The 16,143-nt window shown below is 44.9% G+C and overlaps 1 protein-coding gene across 1 annotated transcript; it reads left to right on the top strand.

Annotated features, from left to right (window-relative positions):
- Positions 1–617: 617 nt before the first annotated feature.
- On the top strand, positions 618–13,963 carry LOC111233690 (metaxin-1-like). The gene is made up of 8 exons (XM_022761565.1): positions 618–732; positions 6,452–6,521; positions 6,610–6,689; positions 9,743–9,835; positions 9,917–10,099; positions 12,185–12,261; positions 12,751–12,908; positions 13,389–13,963. Exons 1-8 carry the CDS (start codon positions 652–654, stop codon positions 13,619–13,621), a joined length of 975 nt encoding a protein of 324 aa, XP_022617286.1. The 5' UTR covers positions 618–651; the 3' UTR covers positions 13,622–13,963.
- Positions 13,964–16,143: the final 2,180 nt, after the last annotated feature.

The raw sequence follows: 16,143 nt of genomic DNA, 5'->3' as shown, positions 1-16,143 counted from the left end.
GCAGTTCAAAGAGGTTTGTGAGGGAAACCTGCAGTGCCTGAGGTCAGTCAGGATATTTCTACAACATGAATGAAACTCAGAGTAACGTCCTCTGTAGAGACTGAAACATGTGTGATGGATGCGCGCCAAGCAGCAGGCACATTCAAAATTTGTTCAGGAATTTTCTAGTTCTACTTTACGCTTCTATTCGGCTATGTTCAGAGAAATACTGTACTTTTTACTGCTCTGTCAGACAGTTATTATTCTGATTAAGATTTTATCTTAAAAACACCAAGGTTTTTATAAAATCCAACGTTTTGTTGCAGATGAAACCAGTGGTTTCTGATATTTTACAGTACACAAGTGTTCTCAGCTTCACCTAGTTAAAGTATCAGCAGTAAAAGTACAAGTATTCACTTTTACTAGAATATTTTACTGCTGACACTTTATCTTCATGGAAATGGTGATACTTGTGTACTTTTACTACTGATACTTTAATACCTGCAGTTTTACTTGTGTTGAAGTATCTTAACATTGTAGTATTAATACTTTAAGTTAAAAGTACTTCTGCCACTATTAATCATCAGTAAACAAAGTGGATTTTATTTTGGTAGTGCACGTTAACGGCGGGAGTTTGTCTTCCGGAGTGAAGGGTCACCATCTGGTCAGAAGATGGCGGCACCGGACGAGTTGTTTTGCTGGGAAGGAGACTGGGGTTTACCGTCTGTCAGCACCGACTCTCTCGTGGTCCTGGTGAGTTTCCGTCGTCACTGGACCCGACCGGACCGGACCGGCCCGGCCCTGTTTACCGGCAGTTTGTCAGAGTCATTCTCAAACAGAGACACGGGTTTATCTGCTGCTAACGGCTCAGAGAGCGGCGGCCGGTACCGGACACTTTAACCGTCAGACTAACGACAAACTAATGTTTTCCAAATGAAATAAAATCACAGTGAAGACAGAAACCTTCCTCTGACACAGTGAGGCAGAGCAGCGACATGTGACTTATTAAACCCTTTATTTAGTCCGTGTGTTAATTAAAACACTGACCGGTTAGTCGCTTATTTTTAATGGCGGGCGGCACCTGACAGTTTATCACCTCTTAAAAATAAAGTCGCACATTAATAGATAGATTTACACTCAGCTGGTCCAGCCAACTGTAACAGACAGGTGACAGTTACAGATCATCTTCGCTATGATACAACAGTCCTGCTGTAGATCTACGGAAAGCCGATTGGACCAAACGTCTGGTTACGTACGTCAAATTTGTACGTCTCACGCTTCGTGTCCACATAGCTCTGTGAATATGTGTCAACTGTAGTCCATTCATTCCTATGAGAACGTGTTTGTGAAACTTCGGCAATTTGCTTTGAATATGTTGAAAATCCTTTAACTTTTTCTGTGGATGTCGGACGGACCGTATGCAGTACGTCACAGGAAGTTAGCATTAAAACAAATTTGCTAACAGACTATTTCATTCAAATCAGTGGCTCGACTATGTTAATAATGAATTTGTATAATTAAAAAGAAAGTAACTCAGGAAGTTTAACACAGTGAATTTGAGTAATGTTACTTTGCTAATATAGTTAGCCTGTAGACTGCACCACCTAAATTGAAGTTAAATAAAAGTGGGAGAGTTGATTTCGTTTATATCAGTTTCTATACATCTGTAAAGAAAGACATTTCTTGCGTTGAACACTAGGGGGCGCACTCCAGATATTATATTGAACTACAGACACAAAACTAAGCAGTGGAAATGAAATGTCACACCTTGTTTTTCTCTCCGTCTGGAATTTTCCTCCTATGTTGAAAATTTGAACTTTAGGCAGATTGTGTGTAACAGGAAGTTAGCATGAAAATGAATTGGCTAACAGGCTATTAGCTTACAGTAGCATGAAAGTTGTGCAACCATGTGTAACATACAAAGTGCATATATAAAATAGTGGTTTATACATCTTTTACACCGTGTTTCTGAGCAGAACTTAATTTTGTCTGTTTATCACCGTCCAGTCTTACAGATTATGAGCACTGAGCATCATCACAACAAAAACAGCACCAGTAATACATGGTGACAAATAAATGAGGGGGGGTGGTTTGGACAGGTGCCCAGTCAGTTTTGTGAAATAAGGGGTGAGAAGATCAATAGTGTCTTAAAAACAAACTCTGAGCATCAGCTCTGCATGTGGAGGTCACAGACTGGCATCTCTACAAAAACCAGATGTGCAGGTGTAATTCTTCATACTACCACCAGGTGGCCCCAAAGCCTCTTTAAACTGACTCCACACAGACTGATCAGCTGTGATCATCAGACTGACTTCACTCTGCTTCTCACATCATCTGAATAATCTGAACACTCTTCATTTTCTCCATTTGTTTATTTGTTTTAGTCATTTATCATGAAAAACCAGATGTTTCCTGGTTCCATGTGAAGACTTACAGCTGTTCCTTCATACGTGATAATAAACTGAATATCTTCATGTTCTGGACTGTTGATCAAACCAACATGAGCTTTGGGAAACAGCCTTTTGTTATTACTTACAAGTTGAAGGCAAAATGTTTAATTCACTAATTGAAACAACAGTCAGCAGATTAATTACAATGAAAATAATCTTTGCTGTAACACAGGAAGGAAATGGATCATAATGTCGTTTTTAAAACATGATCAATTCCATCTTTGCTATTGATCACCAAGCGTTAAAGCTGAGTCATTAAATCCTGTTTTAAAGAACAATCTTACCGTCTATCATCAAGTAACATCAGGGCCTGTGTTTACCAAGAGCAGGAACTCGTTCTTGGTCCTGCTCTGAGGAGAAAAACATTTCATCAGCTTTCTCAACTTGACACTCCTGGGGCTGGTAGCAGCTGCAGGACGTGCAAGTCTCATTATCAGCTTATTACATGTTTCTTTAAATGATTACTGTGACTGACTCTGTGCAGGATGCACAACAGTATATTCCTGTCAATGGAAACTGCAGCTTTGAAGCAGAGGTGATTTGGGTCCCGACCAGCGGTGTCGGCAGTAATACACTACACTTTGATCACTCGTGCAGCTCCACACACACTGAGTGGATTCATTCAGCTCCACTGTCAGCTGACAGAAAAACAGTTTGTTAATGAGTGAATCCACTACTTTAAATCATTCTTCACTGTCATGAAACAGGTGAATAAATAAACACATATTTACACTGTTATGTACAGTGTCTTTTCACCGACAGCTTAGTGCCTTTAATATTTACCTGTAAGTTTATACCATTTCTTTTCTGGAGCTGCAACAATTAGTCAATTAACTGACACTGAAAATTATTCAGCATCTGTTTCAATAATCTTTGTTTTTTTTTTTATTATTATTTTTCAAGCAAAAATGTCTAAAATTCTTCGTTCCAGTTTTTTTAAAAGTGAGATTTTGCTGCTTTAACACAACAGTAAACGAAGTATGTTTAGATTATGAGAAAGGTTCAAATCTCCTCGGGCTGTGGGAAATCATAACATTTATCACAGATTTGACATTTTATAGACAAAACAATAAATAGATGATTAAAGTAAACAATGCACACATCAGTCATTAGTTGCAGCCCTGATGGATAAAGTTGTTCTGATTAGAGGAGTAGGGTATTACTGAGTAAGAAAAAAATAGTTCTTAAATCCTGTTTTATCTTTTTTAATCAACATTTAAATCAGGCTGAAAACAGTGGATTTGTCCTTTAAGTAGAGAAGTAGGTTGTAGTGTAATACTCAGACTCGTGGCCACCCAGAATGCTTTGGGGCCACAGGCAGACTGTGTTTCCATGACTGATGTGGTCCTGAGAGTCTGGTGACAGTGTGGGTATGGGGATCCTGCCTGCAGACCGCGCTCAGGGCTGCAGGGCTCCTGTGAGTGATTAAACCTGACTGAAACATGTTTGTGTTGGACTGAGATCTGAGAGCGCAGCAGCAGTGCAGTCTGGGTAATGATGGCTCTCCTGTGCAGTGGTTGGAAAACACTGATCTGCTGCTGCTGCCGGTTTTTCCAAACCTCTGGAGGAACCTGAATCTGCTGCGGGTCTGGAAACCTCCAACAGAACCGCGTCTGTGATCCAGACCACAGCTCTGTTTCATGGAGCTGGTTACCAGTTTAACCAGCTTGAGTCTGAGCTGGTCCCTCCAGACTCACCTGGTCCTGGTTTAGTTTAGTTCACATGAGTCTGTTCAGAGTCAGTCACATGTGGATCCACAGCAGTTAAAACCAACATGAGGCTCGCGGCTGCAGAAACTCTTTCTCTGATTTCTCTTTAAATCAAACTAAAGAAACTAATTAAATCCACGTGTTAAAATACAAAGGAGCAGACGGCCAATCAGAAGCTGTTTGGTTTTGGACTACATCACCTGGTTGTGGTCATGTGACTCTGTGACATGTTTCATATCCGTGAACGTCACATTAAACCAGCTTCATGAAACAGATCCTGGTTCAGTTAATTAAGGTTTAATTAGGTTAATTAAGTCCGGCTTTTCACAATAAGAGCTGCTTTTCCGAGTGTCCTCTGTTAAACCGCCTCAGGACCCAGACTGGTCCAGATCCGGATCAGAGCAGTTTGACCCTGAATATCAGAACTGGCTGAAGCTGATCAGTTCTGTTCACTTCCTGTTTTATCCTCAGTGTGAATCTAAGTGACAGGCTTTAATGATCCATATCAACACTGATTGTTTAATCAGACATGATCATATATATCCAGAGGTCTGTGGACAGTCATGTTTCAGTGTCCCTCAGCTCGGGGGCCGTCTCCTCTTAGAATAATGAGGGACTTACAGCAGGTAAGTCAGTTTCTGTACAGGTGTGTGCACAGGTGAAGTGAGAGTGACCTCTAACACCTCATCATGGTTAATGACCTGTGGCTGTTGGACTGAGACAGACTGAAGCAGGACGATGAGGTGTGTTTTTCCCTCTGTGCCGTCTCCAGTAGGAAGTCTGAGTTATTATTAGAGGCTTTTACTGAGGCGTTCACAGCTGGAGTAATGTTCACGTTACCAACAACTTCCTGTGTTAAAGACGGTTTAATGTATGTGTCGGAGTGGAATCTTCACTCAGGCTCCACAGGACGAGACATTATCTCCCCTCTTTATTCATATTAATCAAACACCTGAGTCGCACCTGACACCTTCCTGTGTCTCTGTCAACACGACACAAGTCCGGGTCGTCAGAGGTCAGAAGTGTTGAGTCTAAAAAATCCACAGAGGTTAAAAACAGACGGGATGTGTCACTCTTATTATTATTATTAGTCTTTTTCAGCAGGTCTGTGTTTAACTGAGGTGGACTGACTGTAGCTTCATCCCTCAGTCCAACACACACACACACACACACACACACACACACACACACAGCTGTGTGTAGTGTCGGTCTGTTCGTCTGTGGAACAAACGTCTTCACTCTCATCAGACTCTGACTTCATGGCTGCAGATTTATGAGGAAATTCTTTCTCATTTTTCCTGGTTGTAAAAACGGAGTGAAGCTCTCGACTCAGAGAAGCTTTTATTCTTTATTTCCAGAAGAACTGAGTCATCTCACCGTTTACTGTAAGAGCTGTGAGCTGAAACCTGCAGACAGACCCTGAGCTCTGTACATTTATACACCACACACAACCACTCAGTGGACTGCTGGTCTCTGTAGTGCTGTGTTTCTACAGTCACCACTGCAGCTTCATGTGTTCACTGCTCTGCAGCCTCTGGACTGAACAGAGCTGATTGTGAATCATATATTTGTTTTGACTGGACCAACCACAGTCCAACACTGCTGTCAGTGACTGAGTGACTGAGTGATAGAGTTTATTTAGAGCTGCACGATTGTGGTTATTTTGGCAGATATTGTGATTTCAGTTAAAATGATATTTTTTTATTTACACTGAAGAAAAAAAAATCATAATGTTACATCTGGAGAATATGATCTGTAGGTCGAGGCGTCTCTGTAGCTCCACAACACTGATGGCGCTAACAGTGCTAATGCTAACTATGAACAACAATGTGACACATTTTACCTTCATCAAAAAAACTGCAGCTCCTGTGATTTGGATATTACACTTGGCCACATTGAGCCTTTGATTAGATATGGATTAGTTGTGCAGCTTTATCGCAGCAGCTGGTGGAGAGGGAACACTGGACTGAGATTCATCAGGTGACAGAAACAACACGTGTGATGATGTCACTGTTGAGTTCACAGCTGGTTTCTGCTGAGAAGTTGACAGAAGTGACTTTAATGATCAATCGATCGTCCCAGTAATTGTGGATTCATTTTCTGCAGATCGACTAATTGATGAATCTGATCATTTCAGCTGTGATTTATAAACATTCATGAACGTGTTGTGAATTCACCTCTTCATTATAACTGTGCTATGATTGTCTGAGTAGATTATTATTGTCACTGTTGTTCTGTAACTGACCATCCTCCTCTGGACGGTAAAGTTGGCTTGTATCTGACCTGTGACCTCTGACCTGTCTGTCTCTGCAGGCCTACGCTCAGTTTGCAGGAGCTCCTCTCAAGCTTCGTAAGATCTCCAACCCCTGGAGGAGTCCAAGTGGTGAGACTCTTCCTCCTCCTCCTCCTCCTCACTCTCTCTCTTTGTAGAAGCTGTCAACCATATTCATGTTGGGTTTGTCTTTTCAAAGGTTCACTTCCTGCTCTGAGGACCAATCAGAAAGAGACTCTGTCCAGACCCTCTGAGATCATCATCCACCTGAGAAAACAGGTAAACACCTGTGCATTCAGCAGAGCCCATTCTCACTGTGCTGCTTCACATGACATCATTTCATTTTAGAAGAATTTTAATTCTAATATTTGATCCTTTTTTAAAAATTTTTTTTACAAACATTAGAAAACTTTTTGTCATCCGTCTGAGACGCTTCATTAATAACAAAGCAACACGTACAGAGACAATCAACAGGTGTAATTTACCTGTTTACCACAGCTCTGTGTCTAAGTGTTCTTATAGTTGTCTGGTTCTTTGTGGAGCTGTGAGTCTGTCTGTCCGATCCAGACTGTCAGAACCAGACTCACAGATCCAGACTGTCAGAACCAGACTCACAGATCCAGACTCACAGATCCAGACTCACAGATCCAGACCTCCTCCAGTCTGATCTTTGTTTTCAGCTTCTCTTCAGTCTGAGGTGTTGAAGTCAGAGCAGTGTGCCACTATAGTACAGTGTGGTTTTAGTGGAACTGGACCCGTGTGTGTGTGTGTGTGTGTGTGTGTGTGTGTGTGTGTGTGTGTGTGTGTGTGTGTGTGTGTGTGTGTGTGTGTGTGTGTGTGTGTGTGTGTGGAGGCTCTGCAGCCGACTGGAAAAACTCATTAAACAACAGGAAGCTGCAGCCAGAGACACATTCCAGCAGAGCTGATAATTCTCATAAAGCTCAGCAGGACCAGAGCAAGAGAGGAGAACCGGTTCTCTGTAGAACTCTGTTACTACAGGAAGTACTTTTACTGTGATACTGTAACTACAGGAAGTACTTTTACTGTGGTACTGTTACTACAGGAAGTACTTTTACTGTGATACTGTAACTAAAGGAAGTACGTTTACTGTGGTACTGTTACTGCAGGAAGTACTTTTACTCTGATACTGTAACTACAGGAAGTACTTTTACTGTGGTACTTTAATACTTTTTTGAACACTGATCATGACACAGTTTCACACAAAGGATAAAATGATGAAGTGATGACATTATATCTGAAAGGTTAAAGGTCAGCTTCACTGTGACATCATAGTGTTCTGTCGTCAGTTCTTCCTGAGTGTGGACACATGGAACTGAGGCAGTAACTCAGATCCTGCCCCTCTGACCCACATTCAGCAGCAGTTAGGTCTCTGAGCCAAACGCTGCCCTCCTCCTCCGTCATCCAGCAGCTTGCAGGCACCTGGAACACATTACCCAGCATGCTCGGTGCCTCCACACTGCGGTAGGTTGTTCAGGAACCGCAGCGACAGGAGAGCTGCTGAGGAAGCTGAGAGGAGAAAACTGCTGGCTTCACGCTCGGCTGCAGATTAACTCACATTCATTCTGTCCAGTTACACTTCATCCTTCTTCTTCTTCATCCGCCTCCTCCTCCTCCTCCTTCTCCTCCTTCATGTTTCCAGACTTCACTCAGCTTCACTTCACGAGCTGCTGATTTCTGCTTCATTTGTCTTTTATCATCTGAAGACCTTAAAAACCTGTCAGGGTTTCTTGAAGTCAGCTGTTCCTGCTCCTCAGAGGGCGAACCTTTAGGATTCTGGTGACCTCTGGTGACCTTCTTCAGTACTGTCACTGTCACCTTTCCTCAGGGTAAACTTTACACTTTCAGCCTGATGGAGATGAAGCTTCAGACGCATCAGCTCGTCAGATACATTTAAAACACAGTTTAGATTTCTCATATATCTGATAAGTTCCTTACATGTATGAAACACGCGTGTGTTTGACTGAACAACCTCGTGTTGCTTTGATCTTCCTCTGTCATCGCTCATTATCAACGTGGGAGCGTCTGTCGTCAACCTGGATTTATGTTTCGTTTGATCATGAATAATGATTTTAATAATTAGTCATTAATGAGCCGTGATCAGAACAGAGACTCAGGGAGGTGATGAAGAGCAGGAGACCCACATGTAGCTCCTCCCTCCATCGCGTCTCCGTCTCTGGAGCTGCAACATGAACCTACAGAGAGCTGGTGGACCTGGATCCAGTACAGCTCTGACGGGTCCAGGTCTGGTCCCAGGATCCTGAAGTCTAATACCCTGCTCTTATAAACTCAACAGAGACCTGAATCCAGCAGGATCATACCAGACTCATGACGCACCAGCTGCCTCCACTTTTATGATCATGGCTGCTTGAAGTCTGAAACCCCCGGAACCACATCCAGCATCCATGATCCAGATCCACCTCACCTGATCCAGATCCAGATCCACCTCACGTGACATGTTGGTGTGAGGACTTCTGCTCTCCAGAGGATGAACCCTCTCCTAAACTATTGATCAGATATTGGTGGATTGACCTCGGACAGAGAAGCTGGTTTGACCGCAGTACAAACAGATTTACAGACCGTGTAATCAGCTGATTTGTCAGAGGAACATGTTGATCTTAAATTCTCAGCGTTCAGTCTCCACCAGCTTGTTCTTGTTTCCTGCTGGATCCCAGCATGCATCACTTCACAACAGCTGCTGTCGGTTCTGAGTAATGAGGAAACATGGAACTGGTTCAAAACAGATACAGCAGGCCCATAAAACCCCCCCACACACACACACACACACACACACACACACACACACACACACACACACACACACACACACACACACACACTCTCTCTCTCTCTGGTTGGTCTCGCCATAGTTGTGAGCAACACATTCCACAGACCCTGATGTTTTTACTGACAGCATATGGATCTGTATCAGATTCACTGAATCACACCTGATCAAAGTGTTTGTGCTGCTGATGTTTGTTAGAACTGAAACTAATAGATAATAATCAATATGAATCCTGCCTTTATCAAAATTATAATGTTGATATATGTTGATTCAGCCGCGACAGGTCATGTGACGTGTTTATGATGCTGTGGTTTACATGTGTTGTTGAGTCTCTCTGTACTGAGACTCACCTGAAGCGTCAGACCTCGTCTTATTGATCGGCATCAGCTCATGAGCTTCTACCTTTCTCCGTGTGTCGTTCACCTGCTGAAACTCAAAGGTTCAGTGTGTTCCCTGCTCCGTTGTGTGTTTTCAGGAGCTTGGGGTTGTTGTTGCTTCTCTCAACAGAAATCTGATTTGTGTTTTTCAGAAGTACAACGCAGATTATGACCTGTCAGCCAAGGAGGGAGCCGACAGCCTGGCCTTCATCTCTCTGATGGAGGAGAAACTGGTTCCCGCTCTGGTGAGACACAGAGACGTCAGCTGTTTCAAGAAAAACAGAATCAGCTGTTCCTGTGTTTAATATGCGTCTTGTGTTTCGTAGATCTACACGTTCTGGATCGAACCGAAGAACTATGTTGACGTGACTCGCCGCTGGTACGCCGAGCACATGCCGTTCCCTCTGAACTTCTTCCTGCCTGGACGGATGCAGCGCCAGCAGCTGGAAAAACTGCGACTGCTGCGAGGAGACGAGAGTCTGGAGGCCGGAGAGGAGCTGGAGAAGGAGGTGAGGACACGCGGTCGGATCACCTCGGTGTGAAGAGGAAACACGACCTGCACAGAACCTCTGAGCGTCAGCAGCACGTGGTGCTTGTGTTGGTCTGACTGTAGCTCAGTGTCGCTCAGAACAAGCAGCAGCTCAACAGTTTTCCAGATATCGTTTCCATGTGTTCAGGCTGCTCCTTCAAGTGGTTGGAACAAATGTGCAGGGAAAGGAAAAATCTCCTCAGTGGATCTTTCTGTTGGAAAACCGCTGGTATGGAACGATCCGTCCACTTTGGAGAAAGGTCAAAGGTCAGGCAGCTTTCAGGGGAAGGCTGTTAAACAACGATTTGTTCCTGTCGGCATGAAAACTCTTCAGCAGCTCGACTTTTCAGGAAAGAAGGAAAACTAACCGCTGACTGTTTTCACAGCCATTCAGCTCATTAATGAAACATTACAAACGTCACAGTGTGATCTGAAAACTACAGGCGCCCCCCCCCCCCCCCCCCCCCCCCCCCCCCCCCCCCCCCCCCCCTCCCCCCCCCCCCCCCCCCCCGCCCGCCCAGCACAGACCTGCCAGGTTGGAAATTTGAAGAAGGAAAGAAGGGGGGATGCAGGGAGAAGAATGAATGAAAGGAAAACAGCCAGTGGAGGATAATAAGAGTCGGTCGGTTTCTGTCCAACAGAGAAGAAGCTGAACAGAAGCTTCCACTGCAGCGTCTTCGTCTCTGGAGGATGTGCTTCATGTTTCTCTCGTATCGTGTGACCACTTGTTATTAAGTGACTGACGTTTGTGAGGACAGGTCAGGAAGCTGGGTCAACTTCAGTTCACTGATGAAGACCAGGAAAAGTTTGAAAGCCCTAAAAAAGTTTGTCAGTCAAGATTCTTTGGACAAACTACGTTTCAATGAAACTTAAAATGTGGATGTCCTCCTGGACTGATGTTGAAGAAAACGGTGAAGACGTTGGACTTTCAGGCTCCAGAGTTAAGACTTAACTTCACGGCCTGTTCTGTAAATCCTTACTGAGGAAAAACGTCACATTTTCAGTCGCAGAACTAGTCAAACCAGCTGAGATCACCAGTTGTAGTGAAGAGATGTGACCTCAGCTCAGTCTCTGTTTCAGGGACTGAAGAGAGGAATTTGTTCCTGCGGTTCACTGGTTGTAGACGCTGGAGGTTTCAGCAGGTCTCAAAGTCCCGGTGGTCATAAAGACTGTGGAGACTTCCAGTTAAAGGAGCCGACCACCGCAGGACCTCAGTGATGCTCCTGGTTTATGTAACAGATGACTCGTGACCTTTTAAAGTGTGAGTTTCAGCTCGGTCTTTAACCTTGGATCTGTTACTTCCTCACTTTAGTTATTTATGGTCGCTCTGGTCTCTATGGTTACCTCAGTATTAGTAAATCACAGCAGCTGTGCACACAGTAAGAGGACAAACAATGGACAGCAGGAAAACTGACCCTGGTCAAGGAGGACTAAGATCTGAGCGACCCTCAAGAGCCTCAGTTATAGAGTCAGCTGATTTAACTTTGACCAGCACCTGTTCTGGAGCAGCTGAAGAACCTGCTGGTGGACAAAGTCCTCAAGGTGAAGAGGGAAACCTTTTAGGATTGGCTAGACTCTGGAATCAGGATCCGGGTATCGACAGGCCAAGAAGACCACCTCGATTCACCCTGGAGGTTTTCAGTAGGGGGGAGAACTCCCGACTCGGACTGAGGATCCTTTGGAAAGGAAAACTTCTAGTGGAAAGAAGAGTCTGATCCAGGAGGGACAACAAAGACTCAGAAGACCAGTCTCCACGGACACTAGAGGGTCACAGGAGTTGGTAATCTAGTATTCCTGTTTCGTAGACTTAGAGAAGGTTTACACCCTGACCCCGTCCTGTGGGGGGTCTTTTGAGGGCTACTTCAGGAACCTTGGAGACCTGATGATACAAACCTGCCAGACCTTAGCTGGAATGAGACCTGTGTGGATCCTCCAGGAGGAGCTGTAGGAGGTGATGGAGGTGAAGTCTGGGGTGCATTTGTTAGTCTGGTGAAAGTAGACGGACTGATTGAGGAGTGGTCCATGATTGAGAGACTCTGACCCTTGTTGTCTGTGTGTTTTTCAGTTGTACCGTGATGCTGCAGAGTGTATGAACCTGCTGTCCCAGCGACTCGGCTCACACAAGTTCTTCTTCGGAGACTCGTAAGTTCGTCCGCGCTCATCCTCTCATCCTGTCAAGGTAAAACCAAAGTCCTCCAGCTGTTAGGATCTCCAGAAGTCAAAGACTACTGGACTTGGTTTACCACCTTACAGAGGTTCAACACCTGGCGCTCCCCACAGTTAGTCAGAGCTGAAGAGGTTACGTTAGCAGGACTCAGATACTGAACCATCAGGACCGAGGAGACGAACTAGATCAGCTTCAGTGGTTCAGACTCAGCTCAGGTTCAACAAACAACAATGATATTATTTAGCTTGTGGTCTGTAAACATGTGGTGAGGTTTATTTATCATCAGACTACAGTATAAAACACGTCATACAGTAAAAACAGTTTATTAAACCACTGATGTTAAAATATCTGTTTCCCAGTTACCAGATGTTGCGACTTACATTTGAAAAATGTGGAAAAATACCTTTATTTTGGTAGAAACTGTTCCCAGAGCGATGGAATAAACTGTGTGTGTGACTCTGCAGGCCTTCGTCTCTCGACGCCTACGTGTTTGGTCACCTGGCGCCCGTCCTGAAGTCCAAACTGCCCAACGGGAAACTGCAGCAGCATCTGAAGTCCCTCGACAACCTGACCAACTTCTGCACCAACATCCTGCTGCTGTACTTCCCCCGAGACGGCCGAGGTGAGGCGACCGACCCGACTGACCCGACTGACCCGACTGTTTCTGTATTTGGGAACAGACGCTGAACTTTGTGTCTTAAACCTGGAGGGGGAAGTTGGTGTTTTCCCTTTCACAATAATATGCTGGTGGAACATTAATAACTGAACCAAAGTGTTGACAGAAATTTAAAGTTTGAAGTTTTGAGTCCAGCAGCATTTTAGTCTCTGAGAGGTTCTGGACTCGCTTCCTTCAGTGACGTCATGTAAACAGATTGTCTCAGTGAAGACGTCAACAACCAGGAAAGTGTTTGTGTGTGAGGAGAGAAAATGGAAAATGTGGGAACATATTAATATGCTTATTTAGGAAAAAGCTCCCAGATGTTTGTTGGATTCACGTTTCAAAGATTCATCTTCTTGTGTTTCATTTAAGTTTACACCCACTCCTCCAGTGGATCCTGTTGGTTCTTGTTATTTAAGCCCCGTCCTCCATGTTGTCTTTCAGAGAGCTCCAGTCAGAAGACGTCCCCTCAGCCTGAGGCCGGAGACTTCGACCACGTCCCCAACAAGCGCAGGAAGCAGTTTCTGTCGGCTCTGGTGGCTCTGGGCGCCATGCTGAGCTACGCCCTCCTGTCCGGCATGGTGTCCATCCAGCACGTCCAGAGGGAGGCGCTGGAGGAGCCGCCGGACATGCAGCCCATCGGGTCCCACGACCACGAGGAGGAGGGAGACGACTGAGGATGGCACACAGACGTCACTATAGAACTTTATGACGGAAGTGAAAATGTTGAGGATAAAATCCAGATGTTTTACGTCACCAAAGAAAGTCACAGGACAAGAGTCAGATTTCAAAATAAAAGTCATCAGCACATCCAGGAAGTGGGTGTTGGTGACGTTTATGTACAGAAATAATAAAAGATCATTCTCTGTATTTTCTTTAAGTGCAGTAACTTCGTGTCGTCAACAGCTTCACTGTGTCACTTTTTTTAAACATGATTTGTTTTTTCCTTAAAGGTGAAATAACTTTTTGTTAAACTGAGTTCACAGCTGACAGGTGATCAATAAATCTATAGATGAAATAACCTGATAACGTTTGATTCTCTGAGCTGCTAACTCGCCCTGAGAGAGTGACTCATGATGACCAGGTTGAAGACGAGAACAAAATATTAACAAAGGAGGTGGCGTCTAAAACTGACTCTCCCACAGGAGACCAGAGTTCATGTCCACAGAGCTGCAGTCGATCCTGAGTCTGACCCAGGGTCACGGGGTCACGGGGTCACAGGTCACATGCACAGTGCACAGGGTGATGAAGGGGGGGGGTGTCAGTAGGAGCCTCGGGGGCCCTGATATTCTGTATAAAGTGGAAGAACAACAGAGCAGTGAGCAGACGACATCATCTCTGTGTGTTGTGCAGAGAAGTTAATGGGAACAGTTTCTTCACTTCAGCTTGCCCACAGAGCCAACACCCCCCCCAGCCCCCCAATCCCCACCCCCACCCCCGAGTCTCCACCCGTCCTGACCGGGTCTGGACCCCGGGGACATACAGCTGCACATGACGCCATCACACAGGAATCCTGTCCTGGCTCCTGTTCATCCCGCTGCTGTTAATGTGAGTGTGTTCGCTGCTGAACGTCTCCGCTGCTCTGAACCTCCACTGATCTCAGTTCACTGATCTCAGTTCACTGATCTCAGTTCATCTGACTCTAACATGAACCTTTTACTGGTTTCAGTCCCGACTCCTCGGCTCCGTGCTCCGACAGAGAGAGAAGGAGTCAAACCGCTGCTGTCGGACGGGTGGTGGGGGTGGAGTTTCCTCCCTCCCCTCACCTGCTGTTAAACGCAGGTTTCCATGGCAACGCTCCAGAATCAGAAACAAACAGTGCTGGAGTGTGAGGAGGAGGACTGCAGAGAAAAACCGCAGCAGAGTTTAAACTCACTTCAGATCCTCGTTTCTTTGTTCCACTGATTTAACGTCTGAGGATTTTTACAAACCCCCAGTTTACGTTTGTACTGGAGCAACAGACCCCACCCAGTTCAACACACCAGGAGCAGCAGAGGCCCCGGGGCCCCGAAAGCCCCCGGTTCACTGTGTCTGAGGTCATAAACCCAGATTCTCCAGCAGAACTCCACCCACCAGCAACATGACGAGCCTCCAACCAAACAGTTTTCTCAGTATTTAAAAAACACATACACACACAACAATAAATATATATAATTATATAATTATTTTTCAACCTATATGATGGTCTGATACCAGTTATTTAACCTTAGTGAATTTTAATTCCATTTATTTAGTTTTTTCTAAAAATCAGTGAATTTTTGTTGAGTTTTTATTTGTTGCACATTAACATTATTATATTATTATATTATTATTATATTATTGTTATATTATTACACGCACATAGAGACACGGAGCAGTTTCCCTTTAACGACATGAGCAGCATGGACTCATGTTGACCCATGTTCTCTCATCATGACCTCATTATGGCCCAGAGCTTCCTGTGATGTCACAGAGGGCTGTGCGTCCTCCGTCTTCAGGTGTTCAGAGGGGTTGAGGTCAGGTGACTGTGGAGGAGAGTCCCTGGTCTTCAAATAGTTCTCACAAATAGTTCTCTGAGGTGAGTCTGGGTAATGATCCAGCTGCATGAGTCCCGCTGACCAGAGGGCGGAGTCAGCTCGGTGCAAGTCAAACCCCTCATGGTCTGCTCTCTACTGGTCTGGTCTGTGATGGTCTGCTCTCTACTGGTCTGTCTCTACTGGTCTGGTCTGTCTCTGGTCGTCTGCCTGATTGTGGTTTGGATACACTTGATCCAGGTGTTTTAGATGAACCTGTAGTCCAGATGATCAGACTCTGAGAGAAACCCTCTGACACCTGAGGCACAGCGTTGTTTATAACAGGTGAACTCTGTGACAGGTGAGTTACCTGAACAACCAGAGTCACCTGAGAGTCACCTGATAGTCACCTGAGAGTCACCTGAACACCTGCTTCACTGGAGGAGATACAACTCAAAGAAATCTGAGCTCTTGTATAAAGGGATTTAAATTTAATTTCTGACCTCAAGTCAGAATCTTGAACTTTTTGTCCTCATCTCTCGGGACACAACTTCCTGTTTGTACCTGTGTCTGAATCTTTGACTCTCAGGTGAGACTGGGACAGGTCCAGACTGGACCAGAGCGAAGATCCAGGACCTCACACTGGTCCTCACAAAGATACAAGAACAAGAGCACACACACACACTTCGGGGGTGGGGGTGGGGGTG

This window comes from Seriola dumerili, unplaced genomic scaffold (assembly GCF_002260705.1).
Source record: "Seriola dumerili isolate Sdu_G_001 unplaced genomic scaffold, Sdu_1.0 BDQW01000415.1, whole genome shotgun sequence".
NCBI lineage: Eukaryota > Metazoa > Chordata > Actinopteri > Carangiformes > Carangidae > Seriola > Seriola dumerili.
The sequence above is the reverse complement of the archived record's forward strand: the minus strand, read 5'-3'. Positions and strand labels throughout refer to the sequence as shown.

Excerpts from the sequence above, each read along its gene's own strand:
- LOC111233690 (XM_022761565.1), top strand. The coding sequence starts at position 652 with ATGGCGGCACCGGACGAGTTGTTTTGCTGGGAAGGAGACTGGGGTTTA. Across the intron at positions 10,100-12,184 it reads GAGAGGAGCTGGAGAAGGAG|TTGTACCGTGATGCTGCAGA; the intron begins GTGAGGACACGC and ends TGTGTTTTTCAG. Across the intron at positions 12,262-12,750 it reads AAGTTCTTCTTCGGAGACTC|GCCTTCGTCTCTCGACGCCT; the intron begins GTAAGTTCGTCC and ends GTGACTCTGCAG.